The sequence below is a fragment of the Pimephales promelas genome, chromosome 21 (assembly GCF_988280905.1).
Source record: "Pimephales promelas chromosome 21, fPimPro1.hap1.1, whole genome shotgun sequence".
In the NCBI taxonomy this organism is placed as follows: domain Eukaryota; kingdom Metazoa; phylum Chordata; class Actinopteri; order Cypriniformes; family Leuciscidae; genus Pimephales; species Pimephales promelas.
In genome coordinates this window covers 14,187,492-14,208,876 of record NC_142789.1, presented here as the reverse complement: position 1 = coordinate 14,208,876, position 21,385 = coordinate 14,187,492, and the positions used below count along the sequence as shown (strand labels likewise).

The 21,385-nt window shown below is 37.9% G+C and overlaps 1 protein-coding gene across 2 annotated transcripts in view; it reads right to left on the bottom strand.

The window, feature by feature from the left end:
- The window catches only part of naaladl2 (N-acetylated alpha-linked acidic dipeptidase like 2), a 368,062-nt gene that overhangs the window by 97,567 nt on the left and 249,110 nt on the right, over positions 1 to 21,385 (bottom strand). For both annotated transcript variants that reach the window (XM_089124954.1, XM_089124955.1), the window contains exons 7-9: positions 21,166 to 21,258; positions 17,874 to 18,079; positions 14,067 to 14,195 (exon numbers count right to left, since the gene is read on the bottom strand). In XM_089124954.1, the coding sequence (XP_088981080.1) occupies positions 14,067 to 14,195; positions 17,874 to 18,079; positions 21,166 to 21,258 (428 nt within the window). The remainder of the gene's footprint in view (positions 1 to 14,066; positions 14,196 to 17,873; positions 18,080 to 21,165; positions 21,259 to 21,385) is intronic.

Genomic DNA, 21,385 nt, shown 5'->3' with positions numbered 1-21,385 from the left:
CCAAAGCTGTTACGGAATCTGAAACCCACCATAACTGGCAGATTTGAAGAAAACTATAATTGTTTGGCAAAAGAAAATAAGTGACGGACAGTTACATAAGTATCACTAACATTTTATTATATAAGCTTTATGTTACTCCTCAAATGACAAGGGAATTTATAGTCATCTGTAGTATTAAACCATATTTTCATTGTTCACACACTTTCTGAAACTACTGTATGGCTCCTTTTCTCGAAACTCTACACACAAACATCACACATCTCTTGCAAAAACACTGAATTCAAAACTATCTTAACTCTTCTAAAACTGGTGTTTTTGCTTATTTAACTCTACACGCAATCCATCAAATGATTACCCATATACACCAAACTACCAAACTACACACGGATATGACAAATGCAAAACACTACTATCTACAGTCTATTGCATGTTCAGTGTCCAATGGAGTGTGCAGGTGTCAGTCATAGCACTCCAGCCCATTCTCACCGCCAAGTGGTCACCTAACTGACACTTTGGGAAGCATTTTGACCATGCTTAAATATCTGATGCTTTAGGCACCGTTTAGCGTCAGTTAGATGACGCCCTAGGATCGCGTGTAAACCTACCCCCACCCCAGACCTAAACCTACCCGCGTTATCTAACTGACGCTTTTCCTTTAGCGTCAGTTAAATGATGCTGTGGGATCGCGTCATGTAACTGACGCAAAAGGGTGTCGAATATTGAAGCATGGACAAAAGGTGACTCCATTGGGTGAGAATGCGTTGCGTACTCACACGCGCATGCACAAATACACTGTATATACATTATGTATCAACAATTGATGAACTTTACAGTTATTGAACTCACCTGAATCAACACTTAAAAGACATGAGTTGAGTAATGACGCAACACAGGTGTTTTTACTAGTTTCAACCTAACGCAGTTATCATTTTCAGATCCTGCGCAATGTTGTTTAAATAGCAAATGCATTTGCACCTATGTGTGTTCAGGCGCATTGGTGTCGCCTTGCTATTTTGAAGCAACAGACTGCGCCAACGATAATGATTTAAAGGGGTCATATAATGCCATTTTTGTACAAGTTAATATGAATGTTTAGGGTCTAAATGAAAACTTTGTAATATACCTTTATTAAAAATTCTCATTAGTATTTTAAGAAAACACCATTTTACCTGGTCAAAATCACCTCCTGTTTTCAGCACTCCGTTTCAGTGCATATTCCTTTAAATAATAAACCCCGCCCCTCTGTTCTGCGGGCGTGGACACATGTGGAGTGTTGCCTTGACAACAGTTGAAGGTTTTGGAGAGATAATGGCAGCGGGAGTCTCTGAGGACACATCTGTGCAACCGTATCATTTTGAACCGGAGTCGCACCGCAAAGAAGTTCGACAATCAAGGCTTGAGGACGTTTCTGAATGGTTTATTAACGTAATGTTACTTCGATCTACAGATTGACGTTACAACTAATGGTCATGAAAAACTTTTTTCCCGTGATTTGCAAAGATTAATATAAAGATTAATAAAACTTTAGGTGCAGAGGGAACATAAATAGTTTGTACCGATTATTTTTTTTAGCAGCAGCTTCTTAGCAAAGCCAGCTTTATACTGATCCTCGTTTATAAAGCAGTCTGGTGAGAAATGATTTGCGCAAACAGTATTGACGTTGATCATAGGGAATATTCCCTTCCCTGTTCAAATTTAAGAACATGATCAGAATGATTTCTGTGTTTGTTATTGCACTCAAGAACAGAACAACACAATTGCTTAGACGCCATTCTGCTCCAGTGTATCAACAATGACGGACTATAGTCTATAATGACAGCTCGCTCGGGGCGGATCTGTGTTGAAACACTGCTGTCAATCAACAAGCGCGGGAGGGGCGTGCGACCGTGTGACGTCACACGGTCGAACAGCTCGATTTGAGGCAGGGGAAAACATATAAGGAGATAAAAACAAAACCACCGGATGGATTATCATTGAATGATGGTTGCGTATAGGCACTGACAACACACATTGCAGAACAATCAACTTGTAAAAGTGCATGTACCATTATATGACCCCTTTAAATGTGCGCTTATAGGCGGGTCCACAACGCGGTACAGGGATACAATTTGTGTGCACATGAGCACACAAATATGCCACATATTAAAAATAAAAGGATTACAATGTAAAAGATTATTATTGTGTACATAAAGATATGGTGGAATTAATCCGCCTTGTCCCATAGAGGATCTGCTTGCGCACTTTTACGAAAATAGGTGACACTCTGATTAGTTTATTGCTCGTAAAGCCTAAAAACAACCATAACTCATTAAGAGAATAGGGACAACCCTTTTAGACCATGGACCTGGCGTGCCGACCATTTTTCTCGTCGTTTTACTAGCACATGCGCTTAGATCATTAAAATAGGGCCTTGTGGCTTGTTGGAGAGCTGATTTACAGCAGAATTTGAATTTGTTACTATTGAGAAGCTGCTTTGAAATTCTGTGTTGAGGCAAAGGTGACTATGCATATTCAGTTTTACAAAATAAACAGAAAATCAAGGGGATCAAAAATAATTTCATTATCAAAACGCTGAGTATTGATTTCTAAGTGAACAAATTAGGTATAAGTGTTTTCACACATGCTCATTTGGGTGTAGGTAATCGGTAAATGAGTGTGGCATTTAAATGGCAGTGTTTTCCAAATGAAACACAAGAGCATTCATAGTTTTGAAAGAGTGTATAATGTAGAGAACTGTTTTAAACGGCATTTTTCAAAAAGTTTTGTTTATCAAATTATAGTATAAAGCAGATAATGTGCTTGTAGGTTTGGTTTATTAGGTGTATTGTTTATTGTTTCACTGAGTGCGTCTCAAATACCACTTTTAATGTGTAAGCAATAAAAAAAAAATGTGAATGAGTGTGTCGCCTTTAGAACCATACTAAAAAGAAAAAAAAAGACGATGTTCATTAATCACAAAAGAGAAATCTATCTTCCTTTCATTCAAAAACAAAGACAGGAAGAAATTGTGGGTAACAGAAAGCCCTATTTGTGTTAAACAGAGTGGAGTGACAATGACCTCACTGTTACAGAAATCTAAGATTGTATGCATAAGACGCCTTCCTCTGAAGCTTGCCAAATGCTTTCACTAATGGCTTGCAATTAGTATGTCATGGCACGCACACAAAACATGCATTATCTTGATGAAATCCCAGTGAAAAGGGTCTAATCTAGAGAATGGTGGATGATGTTATTGTGCCGGGGACCCGAGCGGGTTTTTATGAAGTGTTGAGTGACAGAACCGTGGCGCCACAGGATGAAGAGTTACAGCCCAACGGACTGCTGGGGGCAACAGCGCATTCGGTCCTGCCACATGATTGTCACAGAAGAGTCCACCCTCAGTGGCCTTGCCTTCTGTTCCTGTTTATGTGTGTGTCTGTGTGATTGGCTATACCGGGAGATAAATTCAAGTGAGATCAGTAGCTCTCGGTCGATGCAGGAGGAGGCATTCAGGTAACAGTATGAATGACAAAAGCATGCTGGGCTGCATTATCAGATGTAGGGGTTGTCAGATGCGGGTGAGTCTAAAACACAATCCTTGGTTCTTTCGATTGCTTTTTTTACAGTATTGATCACGACAATGCTAAGGTCAGTAATCATTCACACACAGGGTTTCCAAGAATGTCAGACCCTTGTTTTTCAGCTACTCTTATTTTGTTGTAGTCAGTCAAATGTTTTGACAAGCACCTATAGTGAGTTTGAGGCAAAGCCCAGCTTTTCAGACCATTTTAAACAGCCGAAAAACTTTGAATGTTTTTAATCTTGGGGAAAGAGCCTCTCAAAGAGTAAAAAGAAAGTTAGTGTGTATTGATAATGAAAATGAAATGACACACATGTAGGTGGCTTGATTTCCAGTTCTGCAGAGTTAAAATGCAAATATAATATTGTTGGTATTATATGTGCAGAGGCAGATGATTACCCGAGAACAGCAATTCACATTTGGCTAGACTATGTTTATTACAAAAGTTACAATAAAACAAAATGAACTTTGTAAACCCAGTGAGGAAAAAAAAATACACTACAGATGAAGGACAGATAAGAGATGTGCTATTACAATGAATGGGAGAAATAGGAACAAATGCAACACAATAACCACATAACTGGATTACGTTTAACAAACATACTTTGTTCATGTAACTTCAACATCATGGGATTAAGTAATTTTAAGTGACCCAATTTAAGTAGTCTCAACGTGAAATTTTAAAGGCTCCCTGCCATGTATTATTTTATATTCATTCATCCATTAATAATTCATTTATTTCAGTGATAAATAATTAAATTGATAGACTATAGCTATTTGCTGGCAGTATAGCACATATTAGCATCTTAAATGCTAAGATTTACATGCTCCTCCAATCAATGCAATAGAAAATATTTAAATCAGTCGAGAGCCAAACAAAATGCTCCACTCTTCTCCACAATGGAGAAGACTGTTAATCTATTGTAATTTTAATGGTTTAATAATTCCAATGTAATTTAACACTAAACACAGTTACACACTATCAAGTCTCCCCCCTTTCAAAATTTCTAAAGAAAAACAACAACAACAATATATAATATATAATTAATAACGCTTAATTTTAACATTTATTCTCTCTGAATTCAACCATACGCAAAGCATGCTGGGAACTAAAAGCACCACCCAGTTTCAGTATGCAACACAAATCAGTCATGTAATCCAGCAAAAATGGATTAAGTTAACTTAAATTGTACGTATATTTAAGCAGATTGAACACAATAAAATTAGGTTCGGACAAAATGGCAGTTGGCTCGCACTATACTGCCACCCTCTGGATGTAAGAATTTTCATTAATGGTTTGTGTTTAGACAATGCGTTAGGATTTTGTACAATTAAACTGAGACATAACTACATAGACAAAAAAACATTTCAAGTAAAAAAAACACAATTATTATAAATAAACTAAATATAAATATATTATGTAAAGTGCACAACCTTCCTAGTTAATTATTTTTTTGAGTGTGGCTGCTCTAGTAAAGCAAGCCCCGCCTTCCAAATAAAAGAGCCAATCATCAATCTGCAAAGTCATTGTTTGATCTTGTTTGATGACACTGCGATAGTAATAACTATAAGGTTGCCGCTGTGAAACTTGTGCTCAGCTTTCACTCTTTAAAAAAACAAAACAAATAAACATTTTTTTTATGGATACCCTTAATTAATTTACATAGGAGCCGCACATGACTAAAAATAGCCATCCGAGTGCATTACCAAGATGGTCGCAGAGTGACCAGACTCACTTTGAAAGGACTTTGGCTCTGATGCTGCACTTGATGTGACATTGAAGTGGAAATTGAGCCTTCAACTTATGGATCGTCACTTACATTTTTTTTTTTTTTTTTTTTTACACTATGTCGTTTTGATGTGACATCCATTGTAAACTCTAGTGAGTACGGGTCCTAAATGCAAAAAGGCAAACCAAAAGATAACATTGGCTTTGATAAACGCATTTGCTTGTGTAGCAATCTGGATTCCGCTATAATCAAAATTGACTTTTTCAAAGAGGATTATGCTATACTTATTTTCTCTAAACATATTTTAGATCTGAATACAATTGTGCTGTCAGATTTTATATAGGTCAGATTTATAGGAACTAATATGAGGTATAGCATGGGAAGAAATACAAGGTGACCTGAAGCAAAATCCCAAATTTATTACTAAGAGCACAAGATGTGGCGTCCTTTATCTGTCAGAGAGAACGGTATATGTTGATGTATAATGCTAGGAACACATGAATAATAGTAGAAAAGAAAAAAAGAAAAGAAACGTGCCTTGATCCTCATCTAGCATGTCTCACCCTTACAATCATAGTACAAATCTGATTTAAACTCGAAAAAAATAAATAACAGTATGACATTCTGTTCGTGGCAAAGTTATGTACATGTGACTGTGACCTACATTTCGAGCTCTATAACTCCTGTGCTGTCTGAATAAATTATTATATAAAAGAGACTACTGACTTTTACTTAGGTGCAATAGACATGGATTTCAGAGAGGATTACGCAAAGCTTAACAGGTTTTAAAAACCTAATCTGCAATAATAATAAAAGAATTTTACATAAGAGTGTCAGTTATGAGAGCTGTTATGGCAATTTTGAGATTAAATAAAAGTATTGAGATCACTATGAGCGTAAATCTTTACTTAGACAGTACATTTTCATAATATATTTGATAATCTCAATTCTTTAAAGATAAAAAGCATATTAGATTAACAATGAACTTAACAGGGATAAATCATATAGCCAATAGGGAACAACTTAAGAAAAATGTTACAAATTACACCAATCCACATCAGGGCAAAACTCGTAGGTTTTCTCTAACACAGTCTCATCCCAAGAGGTCAACTAACTGACGCTTTTGACCATACGTCAACATCCGCCGTTTTAGGGTACCCTTTAACGTCAGTTAGATGACGACCCTGGGGCGTCATCCAACTGACGCTTTAGCTTTAACGTCAGTTAGATGACGCGGATAGGTTTAGGTCTGGAGGTAAGGTTAGGATTACATAGTCATCTAATGACGTTAAAGGGTAACACGGCGGATGTTGACGTATGGTCAAAAGCGTCAGTTGTATGACGTCTTGGGATGAGACTGCTTTGTTTTCTCACACAAAAACGTATACCTTATCGTTCGTCTTTTCTCTTATTATGTAATTTCGGTCTAAAATATACAGACTCGCACATGCTGCTACAACAATACCCAATTAAACAATGAAAAGTCTTTCAATTTACTTTGTGTTTCACTCCGTAATCCCAAAAGAAGTACTTCCTTCATTATAATTGGTTCCAGAGCACCCATTCAAAACATCACTGCAATGGCATCTCTATTCCAAAGACAGCTGCAAAGCAAGATAAGTGGAAAGTATTACCTCCATAGCTCTAACATGATTTATAGTGTTGTTGAAACGTCTCAAAATATTGAAAGTGTTGTGGATACCTGATGCCTCCAACACAGCATCTTTAAAAGATAAATTGCACAATTCCAGCAATCCAAGATGACAGAAAAAAACTGCATGTACAATTAGAGGCAAGAGGTCATATAACAGAGTAAGTGCAGGCGAGGGATTTTATGACACGTAGGGACAAACAGCGATGACTACAATGAAAATCCTCACGTTTGATCATTTGGTTAATAATATAGCACTGTGGACTCGGATAAAAGCCTGTGATGTTAAAATCTTAAACTGTAACTGTTTAATCAGTCAAAGTTTGACAAATCAACAAAAAAGAGGGAAACAATCACTGCGTAAAAATAAAAACAAACCTTTCTTTTATCGCACCTGTCAATTGGAAGTCATTCATCCACAAACAGTCCATATGCATATTTGATTGGATGGTATTCCATTCAATTAGCATGCTAATGAGGGCATCTTCGCGTCGAAAGCTCTGACCAGACAATAGCAATTAGCATGAGCCATTATCAATTTACTGAGAGACAGAAAACGATTGGTGGGGAGGCGTCGGGCCACGAAGGTGGACTTTTAGACAATGTGGGAATGTAATGAAAAGAGTCTAGAAAAGTGCTGATGCTAAACAGTTTTCTTCTTTGTTGTGATCACAATAGGGGGTCGAATTAGCATATCGGATAAACAGGAGGTTGTGCATTCACATTTAATGTGGTTTGGATGTAGGATATGGTCAATGTTTTGATCAATATGTACATTTTCTTAAAGGATCTTGGGAGTCTCACATAACCAATATACATGTATATTTTATTATTCTGGTCACTCAAGCATTGTCTGTCAATTTATCGCAAACCTCAAAAGGGCTTCATGGACTTTCAATGGCATTTGAGGTGAATAAACACGGCCATCAAAAAAGCTCCAGCATTCAAAAACATTATTAAATGGACCAAATATTTTTTTGCTTCATAAAAACGTTATTTCTTTAGTTTAGAAGTAGCACTTTCAACACTTTTTCTTTAGAAAGATTTTTGAAAACTTTGTTGACTCAGAAAGTATGCCAATTGAATAAAAACATGTAAAATAAAAAAAAAAAAATATTTGCTTTCAGACTTGCGTTCCACAATTGAAAAATCAAACAGAGATCTGTCCATGCTAAGACGAAATCCATAGATATTAACTGTACAATAAAAAATTGAATATGTGTTTAGTGTTATGCAAAGCATACCGAAGCCATTTTGCAAAACTCCATCCTGAGACCTCTCTGCCTATTCACTTCAAATCACAGTCCCATCAGTTCATCTTTTTCCTCTAGTGAACTACTTTCCAAACATTATGGCCAGACTGCTGGTGATAAGGGAAATAATTATTCCAGTGAACTTAGACCATTTCTCTCCAAGAAATTTTGCAGGAGTGATTTTGATAGTGGCAGCAGTACAGGTCAGAGCTTACTTTATTAGGCTGAAATGTCACACGAGGACTGGCATTTAGGTTAATGAAGAACATTATTGTCTGGTTAAAAAAAGCAGGGCACATGGTCATCGGATCAGGGCCTCTGACCTACAGCATGCTATACAAAGCAAATGATACATTGAGAATATTTAAACATATTAACATTTTCTGTGGCTCCATTCGCACCTTACCTGATGCTTAAGGTTAGACTTGAGTTAAAACGAACCAAAAGTTGCCTTAAATTTACACAGAGCTTAAGCAAGTCGATCCTGTTGTGTTGCACAGTTTATTCATAATTTCAGACAAACTACAATATAGTCACACAAATCATAAATGCACATGTCAGAAAGAGTAAGGCACTCTATATATCTGGAAACTTATTAGAGCTATATTAAGGTTAAATAAGTTAGATGAGTTATGTCTCACAATATTGGAAATGCCATTTGAATGCATAACTCAGACTCGGTGTACACTGCGAATGAGATGCAGCAGAGAGGTTTTTATGCAGGACGTGGGGTGCACAATCCTCAAATACAAACCCTTTGTTGAGGATACGTCTCAATTCTGCATTCACATATGGGAATATTCACACTGAAATTCCCTGCAACTTCAAAGTGTTCCAGTCAATAAGTCAGTTTAAATATAAACGGCACCCTTTACGAATCTAATTTAATTCACCTTCTTGTTAAAATGCTTGTTTTTGCTCTAAAAATAGCAGAAAAGACAAAGGAAATATGCAGGAATTAGAGATGTGCGGTTGGCGGTTATAGCCGCGGATCAGGCGGATGACGTGACAAAAAAAAATATTTTAATTAAATTCGGGCGGGTGGTGGGCGGTTGAACCAATCAAATGAAAGAAAAAAATATATGCATACATTGTTAAGTATTGTTATCTGACTATACCCACATCAAAAAATAACAACAACAAAAAAAAAATCGAGCACACTTTGAAATAGTCAAATTTTCATCAGGCAGCTAGTAGAGCCTATGCAGAGACTGCTTGTTATTATCCAAGGATGGCAACGCCGGCGAAGGAGGTACGTGACAAACTCAAAAGAGGAGAATTAAAACAAAGGAAATAGAAGGTCAGAAAAGTGTTACCTGGAAGCAGTTTATGTTCATGACAACCACAAGACGGGTACGTCTAATATGCTGCATCACAAATGTGCTGCTAAACCTTAAACCTCCACGAACACCTTGACAAGTTTCGTCCGTTAATTTAGGCTATTTATTTATTTTTGTCCCTGTGCGCCGATCAGAGACGGAGTTCACTGCTGATATTCTGAGCGCCTTGTATCGCCCAATCGGCGGATGCAGTTTTGAAAATTGGTCAAAAATTTTGGTGCGAATGGATGGCGGAGAGATGATGCGTTTTGTGATGCGGTTGTGGATGAAATAATAGCCCTCTAGTAGGAATGCACAATATATTTGCTACCATATTGGAATTGGCCAATATATGTTCACTTTTAATGTTATCGTTATCAGCCCGATAATAAAATTTGATCACACTTTAGATTAGGGCTCAATTCTCACTATTTAATAACTATTAACAATGACGTTTGCCTCAATAAACTCCTAGTGATATGCATACCAATAAGCAACTAGTTTTTAATTGTTTGTAACCATGAAAATTAACACTTATTTTGGCCATGAGAATATAAAACAAAATGAGACGTATTCCCATTTAAAGGAAAATGGTAAGCACAAAGAATTGTCATGTTCTCTTTAGTGAAAATGATATAAAATGGATTAAACCAATATTACAGTTACATTTTCCTGAAGGAGTAGCCTCTTCCATATATACGTAGGTTTGCCTTGATCCTTCAAAGAGACGGGACAAATCTGTCCATTTCATCCGGAGTTTGGAAAGTCTGCATCCCCAAGTGTCAGCAGGAAAAGTCGTGCTGGAAAGATGATTCTGTGCTTATGAATCCCCTTTCGCACGTCGTCATAGACATGTTGCATCTTGTGTATACCAGCTGAGAGGACTGGATGCAAACAGACTTGTTCATTGCTGTAAAGAACGAATACAGGGATCTGTTTTAAGTGAAAGGATTTCTCCCTTCTGGATGCATTTAAGACTTGCTCCTTGTCTTTGACGTTCAATAAATTCATAATTAGTGTCATGCGCAAGTCGTTATTTGTCAGAGTGCTGATTCTGTGTGGCCGCTCAATCACCAAGGTCTCCTGTGACTCCATTCCAAGAGCCTCTGTCATCTGCTTCTCCAGAAATGTAACTATTTCCTGGTCCTCTGCTTTCTCTGGTAGGGCTACCAGTCTCACATTGTTCTGTTGAATTCTGCATTACAAATCATCCACTTTGTTTGAAAGAGTTTTAACAGTGCTTTCCAATGTGCTCACTTAGGATATTAGACCATTGCGATTTCACTTTTTTCATTTCAAATGGTGTGTAATGTTGCTGTTGGTGCATGAACAGTATCTGCAAATTTGCAGCCCTGAAAGTTCAGTGTAAGCAGAGATAACGCCTTTTAAAAATCAGGAAGTATATTGCCTACAAAAATGACTCGATTGGGACTACAGCTGGGTTTTAGACATCACTAACCCACACATTTGCATCAACCCTCCCTCCGGAAAATGCAAAAAAGGGCATGTCCATATTTCTGCAGGTTGTCGAGTGTTGTGTGTTCACGCAGCTGTCAGGTCTTCTGTGTTCAATCTTCCCACGGACGCTGTACTTCGTCAACAATGGATACAATTTGTTTGATTATGTTCCTGAAAATGACGATCGTAATTTAGCTCTCTGTGCTGCGCATTTTATGGAAGACAGCTTCCAGAATCTCCACAAATTCAACACCGGACTCGACAAGAAACTGTCACTAAAACATGAAGCAGTTCCAACTTTAAATCCAGAGGCAGCAGTTGTTGGGCCACAACCTGTAAGTAGGCTAAGACTTAATCATTTTATATGTATTTCCATGTATAATTCCAGACGTAGCCTTGTGTTTTTTTTTTTTTCAAATGCCAGCGCTGGCTTTATAGCCACTTGGCTACTAGTTATGCTATTTTGTGTCTACGACAAACACGTACAAACATTATGGACCTGAATTTTGTATAAGTACTAATTTTTTAAACATATTTGTCATGTATATATGCTTTATGACGTTATTTTCGATTTGATCAAGACTAATGCCAACGCTGTTTGAGTATAACATTATTAGCCAGTCAGTTGCTATTGTTGCCAGTCAGATGCTATTGTGTTAAACAATGTGTATAAAGTTAAAAAATGTAGCAAACTATCATTCAGAAACGTTTAGTAAGACTCTCCTTATCACCCCCCCCCCCCCCCCTTAAACATTGTCTTCAGCATCAGAAATACGTTGTTCAGCACATGCTATGCGCCCTGTGCATTCCTGCATCTCCTTTCTTACCTCCGCAATTGTTGTTTGCACACCGTTGGTATATATGTGTTCTTAGAAAGGACATTATGGCTTTCATGATATCCAGGTTGTTATTTTCACCCAAAGTTACTACTCCCTAGTCACAGCTGTCTTCCACTAGTTGCTAATGTAACCCCTCCACCCGGGTTTCTGGCGTGAATGCTGGACACTCTAACAAGGAGGCTAAAGACTGTAGCCTCCAGCATCTGTCGAGATCAGAGGAGTGAGGTTTACTTGCACAGCAGCTACTAGCTGGCCTCCGTTACACCAAGACATCGCTAGTTTCTTCACCCTAGTCTTAGTTTTATCTTTTTTCCACCGTTGCAAGACATTTTGATTCCCTGAACTAATATATATATATATATATATATATATATATATATATATATATATATATATATATGTGTGTGTTGGTTGGTATTGTAGTGTTAATTACCAAGCACCAGAGCTACCTCTTAGCACCTCGCCATAACCGGAACCCCAAGCAACTAGTGATAATTGGACCCTAAATAAAGTGTTACAAAAAACTTGAATTTCTTGAAATATGATTAAAATCACGTCAAAAAACAAACAAACAAACAAACAAAAACAGTCATACTTGCGTGCAGCGCATGACAATAAATGCAACCAAATGAAAAAACAAACAAACAAATATTTTTGTGGGTGGATAGATGTTGTGTTTTTAAGCGGTTCTATGACTTTAATGGGGGGCGTGTGCTTAGATTTGTTGTAAGGGTAGATCTGAATAATAGGAAGGCCAAACAGCTAGCAAGATATTCTCCAGCACCATATGGGTAGTGATGATTTGTGAAGATTGAACATCTCTTAATTAAATGTTGTTTTTAGTACTATTATTACTTTTTATTAATATTCATAATCAGAAGTTGTATCTATCTGTTTTATCTCTTTTTGTATACATACATAAACGTTTGTAATCATTGCATTTTGTGAATTATAATGTTTTGTAGATGTGGGAAAAAGAGAGACTTTACAGTAGGAGACTTTGTGATAAGTTAGACTGCATGAGAGAATGTACATTGGAGTGAGACGGAAAGTATATGCAGTTTATAGTTTCCACCGGGATTGGATATACATTCCATTGTTAATGTAATGTGTATTACATTCCATTGGTAATGTATGTGTTACTATGGTGATGCAATTTTTTTTTTCTTGGTCAGTAGTATAAAGACTGAGCCCTTTTGTTCGGTAAACAGGAAGAGATGACAAAGACCTCTGTTTGTAAATAGTCTCTTCCTCCTATGTCTTCTAAAAATTATAAATAAATACGTGAGCTCTCTTGGCAAAATCACTGGTGTCTCTTTTCATGAAATTAATCAACAATGGGAAAGCAGAATTTTTAAATCAACAATTGGGATTCCTGTAGGTTTTCTGTAACATATGATGATTATATTCTGTCCTATTTGCATGTATCATGTCCGAGTGGATATACAAGAATATTATTATTTATATATATATATATATATATATTTATATATATATATATATATATATATATATATATACTGTATATATCGTGATGGCGCAGTGGATAAGACCAGTGTTGTGCCTGAACGCGTTCATATTTTGGGCGAACGTGAACTGAACGTACTGTATTACTGCCTGATGAGCGTTACTGTGAACGTGTTCATTCTGGTGTCTGTGAATGCACACTCTCTCAGTTTAACTTCGTACAATAGGGTGCCAGATTTCTATAGGGTCTTCCAGGCAAAAACTCGGCTAAAACACACGTAAACAGGCCTTAATGTGTAGCGAAAAATCTGGCAACACAAGACACCAGTGTCGCACCGTGGCCGCCGTCGACAAAGCAGCGAACGAGGAGGTGTCGTATGATCATTTAAATGGATTTTATGACGAGGTCGGTGAGGATGGGAAAAATCTTACAGTTCTGTGCAAACTTTGCCCGTCGATAAAATAATTGTTGTCTGTGGTTGTATATGGGCTGTGGCAAAAAAAGAAAAAATGAACTATGAATGAACTAGTTATTTTTTTGAAGTATGAGCTATGACCTGAACTTTTTCATGTAGAAAGTGAACTTTCCCAACACTGGATAAGGCACATGCCTTTGGTGTGAGAGAACCGGGCTCGAATCCACTGTGAGACACCAATGTGTCCTTGAGCAAGACACTTAAACCCTAGTTGCTCCAGAGGCGTGCGACCTCTGACACATATAGCAATTGTAAGTCGCTTGGATGAAAACGTCAGCTAAATGAATAAATGTATATATGTATATTATAAATACCTTTTGGGTGACAGCTGCCAGTTGCAGAAGAGAAGGTGATGCTGTGGACTGCAGGGATCCAGGGGCTTTGACAGGACTGTGCAGGCTGACATAAGCCAATGCCCTGCTCTGAAGTACCACTGCGTTCTCCTGTACAGACACACAGAACAAAGCTGTCTGCAACCAACTGATGAAATGTCAGATCGTTGATTGATATTTTGACATAATGCCTGAGAAACCCCCAGTGAGACAATACAATTTTGTGAAATGAGCATTGTGAATAATAGCAACCATTATTGTCTTCCTCATACTCAAAAAATATACATTTATTGTGACATTATTTGGGGCTTCTTAAGATTAATGATGACGTTTGTATTGTACTGATTAGAATAAACTGCCGAACAGAATAATTCCATTAACACTCCAAAATCATCCATCTGTCTGATTGAATCTTCATGGCCTGATGATCATGTTAGCAAGCTTTTGTATGGCTGCTCAAGGCTAATCTGTAGTATTTTTGTTTTCCCTCCTTCATTTTAGCTGTCAAAACTGAGGAAGAGAAAAACGGAAGTGCTTTTGACCTCCTGCTAAACTCAACTTTTAGCATTGCCAGGGATTTCTATAAGCTATGTTGTTTATTTTGTCAAAAAATAGCATCATTCTTAAATCTATAATAAAAATATGCAGCTTACATACATAAATTGTAGGCTACAATATGACCCAGAGGTCATGTAGGGGTGATGAAGGACACATACTAATTTGTCTTGTTACTACACATGATTTACTTAAACAATGCGATAACACACTGAATTTCATGTTCAAACTAATTGAAGATGTGTGATTTTTCGCATATGCATGATACATGCGTACAGCTCCATATGTACGGTTTTTCTGACTAAGTAAACTTGCTTGAAAGCTCATTTGGTACAGCACTGCGATGCACAGTACTCGGCTATGAGTACTCATAGGTAATCGTAAAAGAGTTGACAGAACTCATTGACTGGAGATTTCACAGTCAATGAGTTTGTGCCGAACTGTCTGTCTGGTAGCTTCAGGGATTAAGCGCTAATTTCATTCGCAATTCGAGAGACATTGTGACTACATACATTCCTACATCCGTACAAAAATACACACAAATAGGTATTTAAATGTTATAACAGTGATTGCTTGTCACTATTCTGCTGGCTATAGTGGTAATTTAATGACTTTTTATAATTTAAAATAAAAGTGTTAGTTTTCCTACATCACGAAACTTCAGATTTTTGAGCATTGAAGTGCATGAACGTAGGCTACTTGTTTGATGTAGGCTAGTTGAAAGTGGGACTGTTACCGTCATGTTGCGTACGGATCTACGGATGTGGCGAATAACCGAATACTGAATAGCCTAGCCTAACATGTTCGCGAAAGGCACAGATAATGGCTTCAAAACGAATAACGAATTCTACCGAATAACAGGGGAAACTTAGCACTGGCTCTCCCCAAGTCTGTGTGCTGAGTCCTTTACTTTACTCCCTCTACACCTATGACTGCAGTACAGTCCACCACAGTAAAGGCCATTGCACACTGCGTACGATATTCGCATCCGAAATTTTCACACGTTAAAAAAAAAAAAAATTCAACCTCACGTTATATCAGTCACGCTTGCACACCGCCTCCGAAACTTTCGTCATAAAATTAATCGGATCGGGTTCGATTTTCTGCGTTTTTCGCATCCAGAGCCAGCATTTTGAGAGGTCTTTTGACAATTCAGGGCAGGAGGGAGCTCGTCCTCAAATCATTGCACATATGCGCCGTGCTTTCAGTTTCGGTTTTCAATTCGATCAAGTGTTTATGTTCTCTTCTCTATATTGGATTATGAAATTAATAAACCTCCCCTTTCAGTCAGATTGAAATTTAGGATCGAATAAGGTGTGATTGAGCAGCCTATTCGATAACTAATGTATTATTTGGGCACAATATATACACAATACACAATAACAGCCTAGCTGTTCTGTCTGCCCAGCGCTTCCACCGGGCCGCGCGCGGGTGTGGGTGTTTGTGTCCATACCAGACACACTGCCAGTCTCCGTTCAGAATCGATTGGTTCACGGAAATTGGTGGTCTTGTTTTTAATATGTGGCTCCAGAATCGCTAGCAAAGCATCAAACTGTCCCACTGACATTCTGAGGTAAATTTTGAATCGCTCAGGATAAATTCGCAACTCCTTGATAAGGTGGAACGCTCCTTCCTCTCGGCGCAATCTCAGGATTGGATGGACGTAATATTTTCTCTTTCTTCTCTTTTCAATAAGAGAGAGGGCAAAAATCATCCTCACTGCTTGACGAATCCATTTGGTATTTTTGCGTTTTTTCCCGCAAAGGTTTAATAAACACGCAACGGACTCGGTGTGCAAGGTTTCTATGCGTGACGAATTTTTAGGCTGACGAACACGAAAATACGCATACGAAAATTTCGTACTCAGTGTGCAATGGCCTTAACACCATCATCAAAAACACGGACAACACGGCAGTGATTGGGCTTCTTATAGAGACAAGGTCCAGAAAATAACATCATGGAGTTCAGTCAACAACCTGACTCTAAACACCTCAAAAAAATCGAAGGAGCTCATCATAGACTCAGGAAGCGTGAGATGGATCTGTTTCCCCATAATATCAATGAGGACTGTGTTGGAATGGACCAACATTTTTAATTTCTGGGGACTTTTTATCTCTGCTGACCTCTCCGGGACTGCAAACACTACAGTGGTCATCAAAAAACCATAGGCAGCGACTACACTTCCTATGACTTATCAGGAAAAACAACGTGGGTGAAAAGCTGCTGGTATCATTGTATCATAGTGTGGTGTGCTAGTTGCTCTGAAGCAGATAAGAGGGGGCTTTAGAGGATAATTTACACCACAAAGAGAATCATTGGATGCCCCTTTCCATCACTGAAGGACATGTACAACCCTCGATGCCTCAATAGGTTAAAAACATTTTAAAGGACTCCTCAAATCCCGGGTTTAAATCGTTTGACCTGCTGCCATCATGCAGGCATTACAAGTCCATCAAAACGAGGACAGAAAGATTCAAGGACAGTTTCTTCCCCACAGCCATCACCATCATGAACTCTAATATGCACTGATCCCTCTCTGCAACATTAATACATGTACATACAGTATACAGTCCTGTAAGGTGCTTTTTCAGTCTTCACTTTGCAACTAGCAGGTTTAGTGCAATATATTTCAACACATTCTCACCCCAAGTCGTCACCTTTGACTATGCTTCAATATTTGACGCTTCAGGCGCCCTTTAGCGTCAGTTACATGACGCGATCCTACGGCGTCATCTAACTGATGCTAAAGGAAAAGCGTCAGTTAGATGTCGCGGGTAGGTTTAGGTCTGGGGTAGGGTTACACGCGATCCTAGGGCGTCATCTAACTGACGCTAAAGGGCGCCTAAAGCGTCAGATATTGAAGCATGGTCAAAATGCTTCCCAAGGCGTCAGTTAGGTGATGCCTTGGGGGTGAGAACTGTTTATTTCGTATTAGTGCAATATTCCATTTGACTACTTTTTTTTTCTGTACTACATGTTTAATGTTGGTGTTTTATGCACTATTGTTTGTGTTTGTTGTATAACAAACACAATGACGTCATTAGAGTGCCTTTTGCCATGCTTTTGGGCAATTGACGCCACTGGTGGTATGCTTTTTTCAAAAGGTTTTTCACTCTCATTCATTTGTTCAAAGTTGCAAAATGTGTCAGGAAGCAATGAAATATCATTTAGCGGAAATGTCACCATAGGCATGTTTTTCCAAAGAGCCTGTGGGTTGGAATAGTTAAAAATTACCTTCCCCCACTCATAGGAGCCAATGTTGCCCAATGAGGTCCCACCCCAGGAACAGAAGACGATGGTGCGGTCAGGCAGCCAGCCCGCACGGGTTTGAGCCGTCATGGAGGCGATGATCTGAGTCATGACTGCAGAACCGTTACTCCAGTCCGCCAACGCACCCTCGTACCAGCTGCCATGACGACTGCCAACCAGTACATATCGATCTAAAGGGGGAAACAGAGCGGGACCACTTACACACAAACAAGAAACAAGCAAACATTCACGCACCAACAAAAATGCTCACACAAGGTGGAAGGTCTATCAACTGCAGGGTAAAGACTATGTGCAGAGTATGAAAACTAAGGTTTTTTTTTTTTTTTTTTTTTTTTTTAACCAATTCTTAAATTCTTCTAGATTCTTATGTTCCATAGGAAACATCTTTAGGTCCCTCTGTGGTGAAAATCAGGTTTAGTGGTGTCTTTTTTTAAATTTGTAATATGCTTTAAGACAAACCATTTGCAAATGCACAAGTCAATTGTATTTTCTCCTTAAAACTGCAGTGAAAAAAAAGTCTAAAAAACGCAGTCTGAAATCACTGGTGTTTCTCACGTCACAAACTACCTTGCCAATCAAACCAAGTCTCTGAGCTGGTGAGAGTGAGTGAAGGCGGCACGGCTTGACGGCATGGCTTGACTTTTGGTTGACCAATCAGCGGAAAGGGGTGCCAAATACAGAACCGATGTACACTCTACAGCTAGAGAATACCCATAACGCACCGTGAGAGTCACTGGAGAATGAATTCCTGCATCTCGCCAAAAGATGGCACCCACAGCTGAATAATTCATCCATTTTGCAAACTGGACCAATGTGGGTACAGTGTAATATCATACAGGTATAAATCCTTTGTAATTGATTACTCAATTGTTTAAATAAGACTTGTACATAGTTTCCATGACTGTTGAAAACATTTTCTGAAAACATTTTCACAAAGACAAATGTTTTCAATACTACTGGAGCTGCCAGTTTATACATTTGTATTCACTCCTTCAAGGGGACTATGTTAGTGGACTACTGAAGGGAATAGTGAATGAGTTTTTTTTTTTTTTTTTTTTTTAATACAGCTTTTGTCTCTGGTAAACAAATCCATAGCAGGCTGGTGAGAGAGCAGCCTTGGAAAGCAACATGGCCAGTACACTGTGGCTATTGAAGTTTTCACCTATTTGGCAAAAGGGAAAACAACATCCTTGTTTTATCTAATCAGGTAGCACCAATTTTGGTCAGGCAGCCAAGTTTTGTTGAAAGCATTTTTACAAGCAGTGAAGTAACCCTTTAAAATAGAAAATAGTTATTTTATATTGTAATGATATTTCACAATATTACTGAATTTTTCAAACAAATGCAGCCCTGGTGAGCATAAGAGGGTTGTTTTAAAAACATTAAAAAAACCTCACTGACCCCAAACATTTGAATAGTAGTTTACTTAGATTACTCTTCTCATTGCTTTTAATGCTACACTCTTAGAAAAAAAGGTTCTATATATAACCTTAAAAGGCTCTTTCAGCGCTACATATTTGGAACCGCTATCCAGAACCCTTTATAAGGGTTCAATAATAAAAACCCTTTAGGGTTCTTTGTAACCAGGAAAAAGGTTAGGGTTCATTCATTATCATTTGTTTTGTCCTTTCTGGATTAAATATTTCATATTATTGACAAACATAAAGACTCTAAAAAGTATTTATGAATGCATGTGAATGATCACAAAATTCAAAATATGGGAATTAGAAAATGTATATATTTATATAATTGTATGTAGTCAATATCACACAAAGAGTGCCATTTCAGTTTTTCCCCTCCAAAAATCAGTATGATTAAAATGTGATATTAAGTTACTACAACAGTTTAATAAACAATAATTTAATTACAACTACAAGATGTAGCAGAATAATGTAATATATGAATGAATAACAGCCTATAAAGAAGCCAAAAGGGTTCTTTCTTGTCATTATGGAACCTTTTTTAGCATAAAAGGTTCTTTGGAGTTGAGTAAAGAACCCTATTCTTCATATATAGAACCCCAATGAACCATTTTTTCTAAGAGTGATACGTTACGCTATTTTAATCCACATACTTAACTATTTTATAAAGATATTTTCTCTAGCACACACACAAATGGTGTCTGTACCCACTATTCTAAAGTTAACTTCCTTTAGATTAGGATTTGAGGAATGGAAATAGATCATAGATCAGCAGTTACTGTATGCACAGCAGAGAGTCTGTATGTATTGTGTAAAGTATACACACATGATGCCCATGGCCAGAGCAAGGTTAAACTTTCTCCTGATTTACACACACACAATGCCTTCAAACACAATCCCCCACACACATCCAGACCAGAAAAGAAGCAATTCCTTATGTAATTAGCCGTAAGCTATTAGCGGCACTGGGTCACCTTTGACTGACAGCTAGAGAGACTCATCGAACTGACAAGAGGCAAGAACTAAAGAACATTGCATCCCACCTGTACTCAAGAATACCACAGCGGTCTTAAGGGAAGTTATTAAAATTACATCAAATGATAAACAAGACAGCCAACTGCCAGATAAATGAAAGGTAAACACATTATAAAAAGACAAACGTCAAGAAGAAGAGACGCCTCCATATGATTTGTAATACTTAGTGACTGGGCGACCAATTATGACAGGAAAAGAGGGCTGTAAATCTCGAAAGTAAATCACAGAGGGCTTAAATGCATAGACACAGTGACTTTTACAGTCATGCGGCCAGGGGGTGGGGGGGGGTTCGAGATTAAAACGTTTTCATTACATCAGATGTATTACTAAATCATCCTGAAGGTGAAAATAGTGGTCCGTAATTAAAAGCCTATTTTCAGCAGCCGAGTGACCTGCATTTGGACAGTGGTGGCAGACGTTGTTTTAAGAGATTAGTTTGTCATAGCGCACGGAAGAAAAAGGGCTGTTTCAGCACGTGGGCTCAGATTTGGCTTTATTCGCCCCCCGGACTCTCACTTTTTCAGCGGATGAAGGAGAGAATGCTTAGATTGCACTCCTGTTTCACTCTATAACGAATACAGTAAAGCACTGTGACAAAGTATTGTGTCTTTGTTACGTCAGACCAAAGAGCACCACGGTTTAGGACAATGCTTGGGATACACTGGCAATATTGTGCAGTTAAAATGTGATGTATTTTGACATTTAAATAATAATAATAATAAAAAAAAATCCTGCATCATCAATGACAAAAATAATAATTCAGTTTATATAAGTGCTGTCTTGGTTTTGTGCTGACCTACCTGGATTGGTCTTGCCCTTGAGAGTTCCAATAACATTGTGCACTGTCTTGAAAGATGCCTGGTTTTCAATGGTGAGATTTATTATTTTTCTTGCTGAGGAACAAACAGAAATTTCAAAAGAATTAGTCAGGGACATGAAATATTGACAAATACAAAAAAAAAAAAAAGTTATAAACCTAGCTCTTAGAAAATGGCAATAAAAAAAAAAATATGGAGAGCT